This window comes from Lynx rufus, unplaced genomic scaffold (genome assembly GCF_022079265.1).
Source record: "Lynx rufus isolate CCGP_SWC_20201006 ecotype Redwood Valley unplaced genomic scaffold, mLynRuf1.p SCAF_5, whole genome shotgun sequence".
NCBI lineage: Eukaryota > Metazoa > Chordata > Mammalia > Carnivora > Felidae > Lynx > Lynx rufus.
The window spans coordinates 155,629,277-155,645,307 of NW_025814867.1; the positions used below are offsets into that span (position 1 = coordinate 155,629,277).

The 16,031-nt window shown below is 52.5% G+C and overlaps 1 protein-coding gene across 5 annotated transcripts in view; it reads left to right on the top strand.

The window, feature by feature from the left end:
- Positions 1-16,031, top strand: part of UBASH3A (ubiquitin associated and SH3 domain containing A) — a 44,748-nt gene that overhangs the window by 7,136 nt on the left and 21,581 nt on the right. For all 5 annotated transcript variants that reach the window (XM_047098890.1, XM_047098892.1, XM_047098893.1 and 2 more), the window contains 4 exons: positions 476-674; positions 4,090-4,259; positions 5,316-5,524; positions 13,873-13,999. In XM_047098890.1, coding sequence (XP_046954846.1) covers positions 476-674; positions 4,090-4,259; positions 5,316-5,524; positions 13,873-13,999 — 705 coding nt within the window. The remainder of the gene's footprint in view (positions 1-475; positions 675-4,089; positions 4,260-5,315; positions 5,525-13,872; positions 14,000-16,031) is intronic.

The following is a 16,031-nucleotide window of genomic DNA, read 5'->3' on the forward strand; positions in this document are numbered from 1 at the left end:
AGGTCTTCAAGCCCAGGAGGTGCTTGGGCAGCGCTGAGCCCAGGAACCAGCAGTGGGGAAGGGCGGTGAGGGTCCGGCCGGTGCCCGCAGCCTGGCACTCGGGCTGAGCAGGGGGCCCGGAGCCATGCATGCACCGTGGCTGCCTCCGAGTCTAGGAGAAGCCTCCAGAAGTCTGAACAGCTGAGCACAGCTGTGGGTTGAGTCAACATGACACAGAGGGACGAGAGGTAAGTCAGGGTGACAGGCGTTTCCAACCTGGACCCTTAGAGGACATTCCATTCCGAAAGGAATCTTACCTGGAATCTCTAAGAAACCGAGGCGGGGTGCAGAACAAATCCATAGTCCCAGACGCAGGGGCGAGAGAATCACGTTCCAGCACTGTGGCCACAAATAGGCTCGCGGGGCTGCCTGATCCGAATCGACTAAGCTACTAGCTGCCCTTCTGAAAAGCACATCCTTGTCTCTTCTCCCCTAGTGCGAGGACCACAAAGTGGAGTGTCTGTACGAGGCTCTAAAGAGAGCTGGGGACAGGATCCGGGGTTCCTTCCCCTTGGTCGTCCCTCTGGCCCTCCATTCTTCCATCAGCTACCTGGGCTTCTTCGTGAGCGACAGCCCTGCGGACGTCATCCGGGAATTCGCCACGACGTTCGCCATGGAAGTGGCCGTCTTGGCAGGTAGGCAGCCCTGGCCAGTTGCACACGAAGGGCGCGGTTGACGGGGACTGACTGCTCTGTGTCCGGGGCCGTGCTCTGCTCCTCAGGCGCCGTGGGCCAGCCGCGGGGGGAGCGGACTGTGGGCTGCGGGCTGCTCCTTGCTGCCGCCGGCTGGGCTGGGCTCAGGGGACGCAGACGCCCCGGCCCAGGACTTTTCCATGGCCACCTCTCCCTTTTCAGCCAGCTCCTCCAACGTGGCCTTGCTCTGGGGCTGAACAGCTCAGCCGGAGCTAAATCTAATGAGCCAGGATGTCCTTCAGAAGGAAAGCAGACTCTGAAAGCAGAGGCCACCTTTTCTCCAAGTGGGAATACCTTTGTCTGCATCGATACGGGTTTTCAGAACACTGGGTGCGCTCCAGCTGCCTGGAAACCTGTCCCAGGAGGAGACCTCGAGTGGTCACGTGATGACGGTGGATTACAGGCTGGTTCCCACACGGGGACGTCCGAGGCTCCCCAGCCCCATGCCCGCCTTGGGCAGATGCCCTCCCGGGGTCAGTGCTGTGTGTAAAACACAAGTCCTAGTTGGTTTTTGTTGTTGTTTTAGGGAAGACCATAGTCTTTTCTCCGTGGCCTCTCGGGGAAGGATCGTCGAGATTCACTTTGAGAATCTTTGAACCTCCCTTTTTCCCCAACCCCTGCGCTGGTCTGGAGACAGGATCCGGCTGGGGTTCACGGGAGGGACTCTGGACTTGACCTCAGAAGACGAGAATCTCTCCCTCGTCTCTGGTTAGCGCTGGGCCTTCATCAAGTCACATCAGCCCCAGAAGTCGCTCTTTCTCTGCAAATCGGTGAGGACTCTGGCCCTTCAAACAACGCAGCCTGTTTCTGTGGAGTTTCCCCCTCGGTCCTGGCACACAGAAGAAGTACAGTGTTGTGGTGACTCCCGGCACCCTGGAGGAGAGACGCCGCCCTACCCCTTCGCAGGTGTCGAGACCCCTTCTGATCTGGCCACGCCAGGAGGTCACTGAATCCCGGATTTCCACTTGGAGGCTGGCCTCTGGACTCCGGGGTCCTATTTGCTGGACGATTAGCAGCTTACCCCGTGGCTTTGTGGATTGGCGTCCTTTATAGAAACAAGAGTCAGGTGACGGCTCTTTAGTCTCCTTGCGGCCAAAAGGACAAGGTGGTCTCGTCCTGCCCTGCCCCGTCAGCCCCTCGCCTCAAGGCACACAGGGCACCTCCCTTACGCACTGCATCCCCCAGTTGGGTCTCACTGGCCCCATTCTAAAAATGAAGAGACCAAAGCCGGCTAAGGGGAACATTCCTGTTCAAGGTCATTGGCGCGGGGGAATCGTGTCCCCTGAAATTCCTGTCCACCCTGAACCTTAGAAACAGGCTTTATTTGGAAACAGGGGCTCTGCAGACACAATTAGTTAAAATGAAGCCAGACTGGAGGGTGGGGTCTAAATTCAGCGACTGGTGGTCCTATGAGAGAGGAGAGAACACAGAGACACAGGGGTGGAGGCCATGGGGAGGACACAGGGACGCAAGGATGCGGCCACACGCCAGGGACCACCCGGAGCCCCAGGAGCTGGGCGCAGCAAGGAGGGGCCTCCCCAGAGCCTTCAGAGGGGGCGCAGCCCTGCGGACGCCTGCAGACTTCTGGCCTCCAGACTGCGAGAGAGCACCTTTGTGTGGTTTTAAGCTCCCCAGTTTGTGGCCATTTGTGACCACAGCCCCCGGAAAGCAACAGGGTCCCCTAAGCGGGGGTCGGAGCAAGAACCTTAGTCCAGCTCGGTCTTGCTCGGCCCCACCCGGGTTCAGGCTGACCGGCCCTGGGCTCTGCCAGGGAGGCTCCGACCCCATGGCTCTCGCCCTGCCCTCCACGCCTGTGCCCTGGCCTGACCCCAAAGGGCTGGGAGGGGCCGGCCAGCTTCAGTGTGTCCCCATCAGGGCACCTGTGTCTGTCCCCAGAGACACGCCCCCAGAGGCAGGGGCTGGGGAGAGCGGACAAGACAAGGGCCCACGCAGAAGCCACATGTGGTTCACGGATGACAACCGGCGTGGATCTTTCCCGGGCCACACTGACTCACGTGGCCAGGTGGTCCTCCGCCCACGGCCGAAACACCCAAGAAAAGAATTTCCCCGCCACCCACACGTGCTCTCAATTTATGCTTCTCGCCTCGGCGGTTTCTTGTTTGCCGCTGAAGTCTCATGTAGCGGATGGGAGACATCACTGGGCCACCAGGTCTGGGCCCAGGAAGCAAGTGCAATATCCGGGCCACGTTCCAGGGGAGAATGGGGCCTGTCTGTTGGTATGTGTTGCCCGGGGGAGAGGTGGCCAGTAACCAGTAGTTATGAAAAGACTCCCGGAGATGTGAATCAAGAGACGGGTTTCAGCGCCGCCCCAGCAGGTGGCCCTCACCGTCCTCAAGCCGCTGCTGTGCAAACGCAAGCTCTTCCCAAGGTCGCCCCACCAGGAGAGGAGGGTGGCTCTAAAGCCAGGCCTACGTGACGCCAAAGTCCGCATTCCCGTCGGTCACCGCCTCCCCCAAACACAAACTACTTTGTGGCCCAGAGGCCGTCGGATCCTGGCTGACCTCAGGGCCCTGGAATGAGGACCAGGAGGGCAGGATCCACCAGGGCAGAGGCCTCCCAAAGACACCAGGGACCGACCACTCCGAGGGCTCCCTGCTTCGCCAAAGTGAGCGAAATGTGAGAGATGCCGTCATGTTTGACACAGTTGGGTTCCCTGTAACATTTTCTTCCCGAGACTCTGCAGCAGAACCAAAACCATTGGTCCAGAGTTCAAGGCTACGAGTCCAGGCAGCTGGGTAGTGTGTGCGCCCCGGAAAATGAACGGAGAAGCTGTGACTACATCCACTTTAATCAGAGTTTCGGCCACTGGCTTGCAAACTGATAGGCTCCAAACACCCGGACCCGTATCTCCACCCCTCCTCCTTCCTCCTCCTTATAGGATTTGCAGTACCCAGCTATGTCCTCTATAAGCTGAACTCTGGGGGGTGCCTGGGGGGCTCAGTCGGTTGAACATCTGACTTTAGCTCAGGTCATGATCTCACGGTTCATGGGTTCAAGCCCCGCGTCGGTCTCTGTGCTCACAGCTCGGAGCCTGGAGCCTGCTTCGGATTCTGTGTCTGCCTCTCTCTCTGCCCCTCCCCCGCTCATGCTCGCTTGCTCTCTCTCTCTCTCTCTCTCTCAAAAATGAATAGACGTTACAAAATTTTTTAAGCTGAACTCTGTGAAATGGCACAATCTGGGGGGAAGGAGGGGGCAGAGGCAGGAGGCACCAGGCAGACAGGCTTCGCATACCAGCCCTGGGCACGTAGCCGTCGTGGATGCATAGCCACCCCACACACGCAGCGCCCACGGTGGGGGTAAAAGCGCCCACCATCCTCGTGTTGACCTGGTTTCGCAGACTGCACCGTGAAGCCCTGCGCCAAGCAGCTGCACCTGACCCTGGCCCACAAGTTCTACCCCCACCACCAGAGGACGCTGGAGCAGCTGGCCAGAGCCATCCACCCAGGCCACAGCTGCCAGTGGACCGCCGTGCTGTACTCCCGAGACATGCGCTTCGTGCACTACCAGGTGAGCGAACCCAGGCCGGGAGCCTCGGCCGGAGTGGCCCTGGCCAGGCGGTTGAACTGGACACTCCCCAGGGGAGCCAATGGCGGCCCACCAGTAGATAGAGCACTTACCCCCAGGAGCCCTCCTCCTCTGGAGGTATTTCAGGGAAAGGAAGTCCTTCTACTATTTTTTTTAATCATTTCTATTTTTGTGCAAATTTAGAACTAGTATTCTTTTATGTATGACTGGCAGACACAAAAAAGTTTGAAAAAAAAACACCAGTACCATTTCTGGCAATAAAAAGTGGACTATTGGAAAAATTTATGAGTACATGGTGTTGCTTATTAATTTGCTTAAATGACGATTTCAGTGAAACCTCATGCAAGACTTCCTCCCCCGAGATGGATGGTTTAAATGGAAAGCATGCAGTGCTCCTTTCAGACCCGTGGAAGTAGCATGGATGAATCCACCGTGTTCCGTGTTGTATGAAAGGCTATAAATAACCTTACACCAAGGGAGGTGGATGTGAATGTCTAATTCTGCTCTAAGATCTTTCATATTAGAAATAAGTAGTAATAAGAGATGATAGATACAGGTAGATAGATAGATGAATAGATAATTGATAGATGTGGATAGATAGATGGTAGGTTAGACAGGTAGATAAGATAAATGATAGATAGATAGATAGATAGATAGATAGATAGATAGACAATAGATACGAATAAATAAGTAGATTAGAGATATAGGTAGATATGGATACATACGTAGAAAGATTAGATAGGTAAGATAAATGGATGGATGGATGGATGGATAGATACATAGATACATAGATAGATACATAGACAGATGATAGATAGATGATAGGTAAATACCAGAATTCATTTCCAAACCTATCCAAAGAATTCTGTGCCATAGTCTGTCATCGGCTACTATCTGTCACCCGACACAAGCCTGGACAGGCCCTGGAGTCGTAGAGCACAACCAGGGAGCCTGGGGGCAAAGGGCAGATGTCATCTCTCTCATGCTGCCATCTCCCAGCCCAAATTTGAGACATGAAAATGCTCGCGTCTTTTCCAGACCCTCAGGGCCCTATTTCAGTACAAACCCCAGAACGAAGACGAGCTGACACTAAGTCCGGGCGACTACATCTTCGTGGACCCCACCCAGCAGGAGGAAACCAGCGAGGGCTGGGTGATTGGGACCTCCCAGCGGACCGGCTGCCGGGGCTTCCTGCCCGAGAACTACACGGAGCAAGCCAATGAGTCTGACACTTGGGTCAAGCACAGGTGAGTACTGCCTCTAGCAGCAGCCCAAACGTCTTCTCTCTGATTAGTATCCAAGAACGTCCCTCGGAAAACAGTGGTTGCCGCGTGCTTGTAGACCATTCCATCACTGGAACGAAAATTGCCTTCTCCATGCTGGTGACATTATCCCTGCAGGTATACGGTAAATATCTTGGCCGATCCATGCTTTTCTGCAAATAATGCTCAGAAAGCATGAATTGCTCTATGTGGCTTTTGAGATCGTAATCCCGAAACGACTGTAAAAACTTCCGTGTTATGGACCTGACAGATTATATCAGAGAGCCTGAGCTTGGCTTTACCTAGCCTTCGGCTCAGCATGTCAATTGTCAAGTCCGAAGGTCCATTACTAGTTTTCTACTGCTCTGTAGCAGATGACCGTGAACTCCCCAGCTAAAGCAACACACATTTATTACCTCATACTTTTCCTGCAGCAGGCATCCGGGCACGGCTTAGCTCGGGGTCTCTCGAGGCCACATTCAGGTTTCGGCCGGAGCTGGGGATTTACCTGAAGCCCAGGGTCCTCCCCCAAGCTCACGTGGTGTTGGCAGAACGCATCTCCCAGAAGCCGTGGGGCTCCTGGTGGCTTCTTCGAGTTCAGCTGGAGAATCTCTTCATTTTAGCACTTTTAGCCTCGTCTGGAGAGGCTGGGGTTGCTCGGAGTCATTAGGTACCTGTTCCTTTTGTCCCATTTACTTCCCTCCATTAATCTCTTTCCTCACATGTGTTACTGTGAGCAACAAAAGGAAACCGGTGCTTAGAAATATTCTTAGCGACGCAACCAACTTCACTCAACGTGCTGCCACTACATGGTAGGGATCCCCCTTCCTCCAGTTTCCTGGAACGTGTGACTCTCACCAGCATCCATAAGACCACGAAGAGTCTGTCCAAAGTAACTTTTTTAGCGTGTGTCTCAAAATTCTCCCCACCTCCATCCACAGCTCAGTCCCAGAGCTGCTCCCGTATTTTAGGTATTTGTCACAGCATCACCCCACGCTTAATACCAAGTTGAGGAGCAGTTAAGTTTTAGCCAGAGAAGCAGTAATTTATATACATATCCACACATATAACAGAAATGCACTTATAAAATACAGAACATTTTGTATTTAACATACAAAAAATTATTTATTAATAATGTAATAATTTCTATTTACATCATATTATTTATGTTATAACGTATGGCCATGTTACACACCACACACATACACACACATTTAAGGAATTGCCACGTGTGACTGTTGGGGCTAGCTAAGCAAGGACAGGCAGGCAAGAAGGGAGGGAGGGGACCACAAACATTGGAAGCCATGACTTATGGAAGCGCTTGTCTGCCTCTGACAATCGGGGAGGAAGCCCCGATTCCATCGGGAATGGTTGCAGGCACAGCTGCTATTTGGAATCACTGAGCTCAAGGAAGCCCTGAGCCTTTTTTAAAGACCTTCCAATGAAAGAAGTCAGGCTCCCCTCCCCCCCACCCAGGATAATCTCCCTTTTCATTAACTTAAAGTCTGCCGACCGGAGACTTTAATAGCATCTGAGAAATCTCTGCATAGCAGCACCCAGCTTAGTGTTTGGTTGGATAGCCAGGAAAAGGTGTGTGTATACTTCCCACCACGACCTAAACTTCCCCTAAAAGAGACCGTTAAATCATGAAACAATGTATTAGTGAAATAAATTAGGATATATCCGTATAACACAATACTTGCAGTCTTTAAAAAGGGTCACAAGAAAGTATTTTATGTGCTGATATGAAAAAATCCAAGATAGGTTGCAGAACGCAGTGTATATTACACAGCCATTTGTGGGGAAGGGTAAAGTAAAAAACCATTGTCTTTACATATATGTGCTTAATATGGATTTATATGCATGCCTGTGCCTAAACACTGCCCGGAAAAGAGAATCTCTAGAAACTTCCCACAGTGGTCCCCTGGGAGTTGGGAAAGGGGCTGGGGAAGAGAAAAGGACTTGGGGAAGGGACTTCACTCTCTACCATCCATGATTTGTAAGTATTTGAACCATATATATATATATATATATATATATGCATTACTTATTCAAAATATAAATTCATCCATTTTAAATTTGAAGAAAAGAATATAAGGACATGGGGTCAAAGAGACAATAAAGGGGGAGAAGCCAGACAAATCCAGGGCTAGGTTGCAGCCAGCATGCATGCTGTGAGATCCCTTCCCACACCTGATGCAAAGGGGTCACAGCTTCCACAGAATGGTCACTGCCAACCAAGATGCGGTAGACCAGTTGTCTGCGAGAAAAACCACCGTGCGAGGGCAGACACGGCCATGGGTCCTGTGGGCTACCACAAAGTCATGGGCCATTGGTGCCACAAGGGACTGCAGAGATAATCCAATAGGGCCTCCTGTCCTGGAGAGTCGAGGACACTCTGGCCCAGGGAGGTGGGGAGGCTGGATGATGTCACACAATTAAGGAAGCAATTGTTTCCCTTGAGAACCAACTCCATCCACCATCCAGTCCAATGAACTGTTTAAGAAATCAGGAGATACTGGTTATACCCTAACTGACCGTTGCAGTTCCAGGAAGGGTGAGGCAGGTCCTTCACTCCCTGCTCAGGATGTGAGAGCTTCACTGCCACCAGGAAGTTGGCAAACCGAGATATTTCTAGAACTACATGGCGAAGACTCTGTAGAAGATGAGTTTTAGGCTCCTACATTTTTTGCTTCACAATTAATCCTCCAGCCACCTGTGGCCAACGTAACCATTCTGGACTTTACCCCTGACACTTCTGGGACTATTCTTCCTAAAGACACGTTTCCCTTATGAATTAATAAATACTAAGAACAATCGAAACAAAAAGAAAAATAAGTCGTAGTAGGCTCGGCGATGGGGTGTCTGACTGGCCATGTTTTGGAAGCACCCCCATCCCCTCTGGGAGCTTTCAGGACTCCCACTTGGCATGTGCAACCACTGGCCTTACAGTGCCCGAGGACAGATGTGCACGTGCACCGGGAGCAGCCCCTACCTGCTAGAGGAGACACCCTTCTCGGTATGAGGTTGCAAAGGTATGTTCTACCTATGCACATCTAGGTGTGTTCATTGCTTGGCGATTGAAACATCAGTCACCCATCATCAATACAATGCCAGCCTTTTCAAAATGGTCCCAGGCATCTTTGGATTCACTGGGCAACAAAATCGCCCCCCAAAAATCTGTCCATGGCCTTGAAGAAGGAGATCAGAGGGGACCAGCATGATACGATGAGGGAATGTCTTCCTGGTTCAGAGTGGTTTTCAATGCTCTACGTAGAAGAATGGATATAGCATAATCTAGAACAAACAGCAGAGAGGTTTTGAAGGTTAGAGCTCAGAGAACAGTTTGTCCTCTGGGCAGGGTGAGATTTTCAAAACTAAAGCCACACCTGTCCAGTAATTTCCAAAGCCACAGAGCGAGTCGGTGGCAAATATCTCAGATGTAATAAAGGCACTGTCATGGGCTGAATCATCTGCCCCAAATTTCTGTGTTGAAGTCCTGGCCCCCAGCACCCCAAAACGTGACTATAGAGACGGAACCTTCACAGAGGTGATTAGGGTAGAATGAGGTCCTTAAGGTTGTCCTGACCCAATCTGACCAGTGTTCCTGTGAGAAGAGGGGATGAAGACACAGACACATGCAGAGGAACGACTGTATGAGGACACGGTGAGGACAGCATCCACACCTCCAAGACAAAGGCCTCAGGAAGAGCCAGCCCTGCCCACACCTGGATCTTGGACCTTGAACTCCAGCCCTGAGACGGTAAATGTCTGTGGTTTCAGCCACCTGGTCTGTGGTGCCTTGTTATAGCTGCCCCAGGAATCTACTAGGAGGATGTGGTCCACACAACCCCACAGACTGCAGTTACGCCCTTTTTAAAAGCCACGGCGAATTTAAACCCATCTATTTTCATGGTGTAAGTTGGCCATTAAGTAGTTCTCTTAAGTTCAAGAGAAAATCCAAACTATTTAAATGTTCAGTTATTTCCTTTCTCCTCTCGTTGTAATCTTGATTATATTTCCTTTGTTGGGGGGCCCGGGTGGCTCAGTCGGTTAAGCGTCTGACTCTTGACCTCAGCTCAAGTCTTGAACTCAGGGTCGTGAGTTCAAGTCCCACGTTGGGCTCTGCCCTGGGTGTGAAGGCTACTCTGAAAAAAAACTTGCATTTGACAGACAGGCAAAAAACAATTTGGTTTTCTCTCCGACTGTAGACTTCACAGATGTTATTTATAGATAAGGAGGCTCCGCTGTCTGTGAGGTAGAACACTAGCAGGATGTGCCATTCCCTCCCCCCTACCCCCGCCCCGGAAGAGGAAACCCACGGCGTTTCCTTTGTCAGTGGGACACTGCGAATGGGGCCTCTGCTACGGGAGGAGGGGAGAATGTCAGCGGTCTGAACGTGGATTCCAGTGTTCTTGGTCCACTTATGGCCAACGAAAGCCCGCACCTCTCAGGAGCTGGCCACCGACACTGTGACAATACATGAGCAGAAGAAATCCATGTGACCTGGAGCCCACCAGTGGGAGTTTCCAGCACAAGGCAGGGCAACAACCCGAAAACAGAAGGTACAACTTGCAGACATTTTGAGAAGTGCACTCGCCAAATCAAAATGCCACGCAGGCACGAATGGTCCAGGGCACGAGGCGGTGTCTGTGGGAGGCCAGTGGCCAGAGCCTGGGGTGCAGGGGGCATGCTCCCGGGGAGCCCCAGAATCTGGCTCTGGTCAGGTCTCAGCATGAACTTGTGGGGGCTAGCAGTGACTGCGGGTGAATCGGGGGCATGACGTCTGTATGGGAGAAATACAGACGTTCACACACGGGCCGAGGAAGTACAAACACACCACGTTCATGACTGAGGAAGAAGAATCGTGAATGTATCGATTCCTCTCGGATTCACTTCCAGGTTTAATGAAATTGCAGGAAAAGATCCCAACGGAATCATTTGCTGGAACTCTACCGAATGGTTGAAAAGTTTATCTGGAAGAATGTACAGGAGAAGAGCTGAGAAAACTTTGAAAAATAAAAATAATGAGAAGAGATAGTTACTCTAGGATATTAAAAACCTATTATAAACTGACGATATAGTCCTGGATTGAGGGAAAGAGAAAAACAGATCAGTGGCACAAAACAGATACCAGAGCGGGGAACCTGGCCCGTCAGGAAGTTTACAACCTGCTTGACACATCAGAAGCAGAGGAAGAAACGGGCATCAAACGAACGGTATTTTATGTGGCCTCACCTCATACACAGAACTCCATTCCCGACAAAGATGAGAATTGAACGGAAGCAGAAAATCATGTCAGGTAGAATGCACTTTAAATGAATGTATTTCTGATTTCTACACTGAGGGGAGCTTTGAAAGCATACAAGTAGTGGAAGGAGTCTTTTTTGTGTGTTTATTTTTGAGAGAGCACGAGCAGGGGAGGGGCAGAGAGAGAGGGAGACCCAGAATCCGAAGCAGGCTCCAGGCTCCGAGCTGGCAGCACAGAGCCCGACGCGGGGCTCGAACTCACGAACGGTGAGATCATGACCTGAGCCGAAGTCTGACGCTTGACTGACGGAGCCACCCAGGCGCCCCCAAAAGGAGTCTTAATCAGAGACCTAGCAGATCGGTCTTTAACACTGACTGTTAAAAGCTTAGAATTTAAGGGTTTGGGGTGTTAAGAACAATGAAGTACACTACAGTCGGAAGGTCAGGAGGAGAGCAATGCTCTTTGGAGCACAGGAATGAGGACGATGAGCCCTGATCGGTCATCCCCATGAGCACATCACCTCCCCTTCTCTCCCTCCGTGACCACACCGGCTGCGACCCGGGTGTCCGCCCTCCGGATGATTCGTTTCTGACGTTTTCGTTTCACCAAGAGGTCACCTACCGTATTCTTCACTCTTGGCCACAGTGACAGGTGAACAGTCAGAAGAGAGGCCACCAGCTCTGGCCACCAGGCCACCCGCCCACCTGCAGCCTGGGCCCACGTGCCCTTCTCCCCCATCAGACCACACCGGGCTTTTGGAACTCCTGCCCAGGGGCCCACGGCGCCCCACACCCCGTGCCCCCAGGCATCCCACGCCCTCCGAGGGCTCCGCTCCAGCATCTGCCTTTCCCAAGACTCTCCCCCCCCCCCCATCATTCCCGCCAGCAAACAAACACGCCGCTATCCTTAAAAACAAACTCAAGCACAAGCCCTTTTTTCTTGTTTCCCTTCTTAGCTACTGCTCCTCTTCTCCACTCAGACTGTAGATTTTTTAAATTAAATTAATTAATTAATTTCATCATAAGTATACTCTTTGATCCCCATCATCTATTAACCCATCCCCCACCCACCTCCCCTCTAGTGACCATCAGTTTGCTCTCTGCAGTTGAGTCTGTTTCTTGATTTGTCTCTCTCTCTCTCTTTTTTCCCCCTGTGCTCATTTGTTTCGTTTCCCAAATTCCACATGAGTGAGGTCATACGATATTTGGCTTTCTCTGACTGATTGATTTCACTTAGCATAATACCCTCCAGCTCCATCCACGCTGTTGCAAATGGCAAGATTTCGTTCTTTTTGATGGCTGAGTAATATTCCATTGTATCTATATACCACATCTTCTTTATCCATTCATCAGCTGGTGGACACTTGGGCTCTCTCCGTAATTTGGCTACTGTAGATAATGCTGCTATAAACATAGAGGTGCACATATCCCTTTGAATTCGTGTTTTGTGTTTGGGGGGTAAATACCCAGTAGCACGATTACTGGATCGATGGGTAATTCTATTTTTAACTTTCCGAAGAACTTCCGTACTGTTTTCCAGAGCGGCTGCACCAGTTTGCATTCCCACCAACGGTGCACGAGGGCTCCCCTTTCTCCACATCCTCGCCAACACCTGCTGTTTCTTGGGTTGTTAATTTTAGCCAGTCTGACAGGTGTGAGGTGATAGCCCACTGTGGTTTTGATTTGCATTTGCCTGATGATGAGTGATGATGAGCATCTTTTCATGTGTCTGTTGGCCGCCTGAACGTCTTCTTTGGAGACATGTCTGTTCGTGTCTTCTGCCCATTTTTAGTTGGATTATTTGGTTGTTGACTATAGATTATTTTTATATTTATTTTTTTAAGTTTGTTACTTTTATTTTGAGAGAGAGAGAGCATGCACACAGGAGGGGCAAAGAGAGAGAGAGAGAGAGAGAGAGAGAGAGAATCCCATGCAGACTCCACACTGTCAGCACAGAGCCCGACACAGGGCTTGAGCTCACAAAACATGAGATCGTGACCCGAGCCGAAATCAAGTCAGAGGCTCAACTGACTAAGCCACCCAGGTGCCCCGACTGTAGATTATTTCAACATAGAATTTATAAACATGATTTCTCCTTTGATAAAATGAATTTCCCGTAGGGAACTTGGCCAGTTTCTTGCTCGTGGAGCAGGTAGATGCCCTTCTCTGTCCTCCTCTGGCCGCTCTCCCTGTTCCTTCCAGACACACTCACTTGGGGCACCTGCATGGCCCCTCTCATGTTGAGGAGCTCACACCACTCTATTTAGCTGTGACTTTTCCCCTCCGTCCTGCCCAGGCCACCTGGAGGCGTGCCCACCTCACAGCATCTCTCTTGGTTGGTCGGACAGGTAGCGATTTCTTCCCTGCGTCCCACCCCTTTCCTCCGTGTTTCCCTAGATCTTAATGTGTCTCTTCACTGCTTATTCATTCTTATATCCCAGCCACACCTATCTTCCCACCGTTGGCTATTTCAGAAGGTGAATCTACGAGGACGTGGTACTGGGTTTCCTGGACCACCCTACCGCACAGCAGACCCGGGGGCGGAAACCACCGCATCTATTCTGTCAGGGTCACATGCTGCAAGTCCAGGATCAGGGTGTCGGCAGGCCTGGTTCCTCCAGAGGCCCCTCTCTTTGGCGTGTAGATGGCCACCTTCCCGGTGCTTCTTCATGGTCTCTCCTCTGTGCCAGCATCCGTGTGTTTCTCTGTACCTCCTGGTCTCTTCTTATAATATAGAATCGGGCCATACTGCTGACCACATGTTACCGTAATTACCTCTTTAAAGACCCCGTTTCCAATAAAGTCACGCTCTGAGGCACTGGGGGTCAGGACTCCAAATGTCAAGGAGACACGGCTCAGCCCATAACCGGTGGCGACAGTGATGACGGACAACCAGGATTTACTCGGGATTTGTTATGCGCTGAGCACTGAGCTCCTTGAACACACCATTGTGTTGTGTCCTCGACAGTGACCTTACCTGCCCATCTTGTCGTGAGCATTCCCACACACACGCGTGACCAGATGCGGGCAGGTCGCTTCCCAATGCCTTCATGACAAGAGCACCCTCGTTTCTTCCTCCACAGGACGTACACCTTCAGCCTGGCCATGGACCTGGTCTCCAGAAAGGACGGGGAAGCCAGCAGCAGGCGAAACGGAGAACCGCACCCTCCACAGACGCCGAGGGACGTTAGCAACATCCAGGCTTTACAGGTGACAGAATTCCCTGCTTTACAAGGTGAACGAAGGGAAACCACACTTCATGTCAACTCCCTGGGAGACTCAGGCCCTCGGGTATGGCTACAGACCCGGGGGGCAGAGGGATGGATGCCCCACAGCTGTGAGCCGGGCTGCGAGCCCCTCACGGCAGCCTGCTGGGCATTGCAAGAACACAAAGCATGTGTCTGTCATTCTGTCAGTAATGATGCCAGGACATAAGGCAGGGAAAACGCAGGGACACAGCCCTACCCAGAATCCCAGACTCTTATACCAATGATCTCAGCATGTTGTGTGGCCCTGAAGAAGCCACCTCCCCCAGAGCCCCAAAAGTTGGAGGTTCTGAGCTTTCAAGCCTGCACTGGGAGAGAGGTTGCTGGTGCTCGGTAATCGCGAGGGCCAGAGGCCGCAGGGCCAGGCATTGGGGCACAGCAAGGGCACGGGGGCCTTGCCACCCGCAAGGCGTACGTGCATGGGTGAAGGCTGCCCGCAGGACCTCCTCGGAGCAGGCAGCCCCTCCTCCAAAGCACACAAGTGACATGGTGTCCCCGACGCCGTCAGGGCGGTGGGCAGGCTGGCCCTCTGGTTCCTTTCCCAGGAAGCCCCAGGGGGCAGGCCAGCATGTGCAACCAGCCCTTGACCACTTCCCGCTTCAGTGGGGGTGACTCTCGGACCCGAGGAGTCTCCAAAGTGGTCCCTCCAGGCCCCGCCTCCTGTGCCCCCACACTGCGCGAGGACTTCATCCCGGCCACCTCCAGCCAGCATGGGATATGTCAGTCCTCATTTTACAGATGGGAAGACTGAGACTTATGGAGGGGAGGAAGCTTGCGGGGGCCACTCAGGCACGTAAGCGGAACTTGGTTGCTTTGGAAGATTACGGAAAACAAGGTGCCCACCGCAGGCCAGGCCCTCAGTGCTGAGAGTCTGTTCCTGTGCAGAGAGCAGGCCTGTGCTGTCTGGCTCGTCCCTGTGTCCTCGGCACCTGGCTCAGGGCCTGGTTTGTAAGTCTCATTGGATGAATCACCGAATGACCAAATGAAGACCCTCATCGGGACTCTTGATCGAATCACCCTAAATCCAAACTCGCCCTCCTTCCCCAAAAAGCCACCAGCCCCTCAGAGGCTGCCTCCAGGCTGAGGTGGGCCTGGTGCAGACGAGAGCTGAGCACAGGACGCCGGGCACTGGGGAGGCCACAGATCGTCCCTTGTAGATGGATCTCCGGTTCCAGAGCGGCCCCGAGCAGAGCGGCCGCTGGCTGGGAGCCAGAGACAGACAAAACCGGGGCTCCTTTACCCAGACTGCCCAGACTCCGGAAGGCACAGCAGAGGCGGGACTTGCCCCCCTTGGTAGGCTGCAGGGGAGAGGGCATGGACTGGGGTGGGGCTCCCTGAGGCCGTGCCCCCCTTTCCAGATGGAGGGCGGGAGAAGCTGGAACGGGAGGGTCGGCCCACAGATTGGCCTGTGTCTGAACTTGCCGCGGCTCTAAATGGGCGAAAGCCCGACAGACGTCTCCCTGCGAGCCGAATGCTCCTCACCTGGTCTGAGGTCCCCCCTCCACATGGTAAGGAGAGAATACAGTGGCATCAGCTTTGGTGAATGGACGTCAGCAGGCTGAAGAATGGCCCCAAAGATATGGGGAGCTAATCCCTGGAACCTGCAAATGGTCTCTTACAAGGAGGAAGCGTCTTTGCGTATGGGGCTGAGCTAAGGGTCTTGATGGGGAGTGTCCCAGGGGGGCCTAAATCTAATCACAGCAGCCACTAGGAGAGGGAGAAATAGGGGATCTGACCCACAGGGAAGAAAAGAGCACGCAGATACACAGAGGAGGAGGCTGTGTTGAGTATCGGGACAGAGACTGAAGTGTCTTAGCCAAATCCAGGGATTGCTGGGGCCCCGGAGCTGAGAAAGCCAGGAAGGATCACCCCCTAGAGCCTCAGAGGGAGCACGGCTCTGCTGATACGGTGACTTCGGAATTCTAGCCTCCAGACTCTGAAGGAACACATGTCTTTTGCTCTCAGCTTCCAGGCGG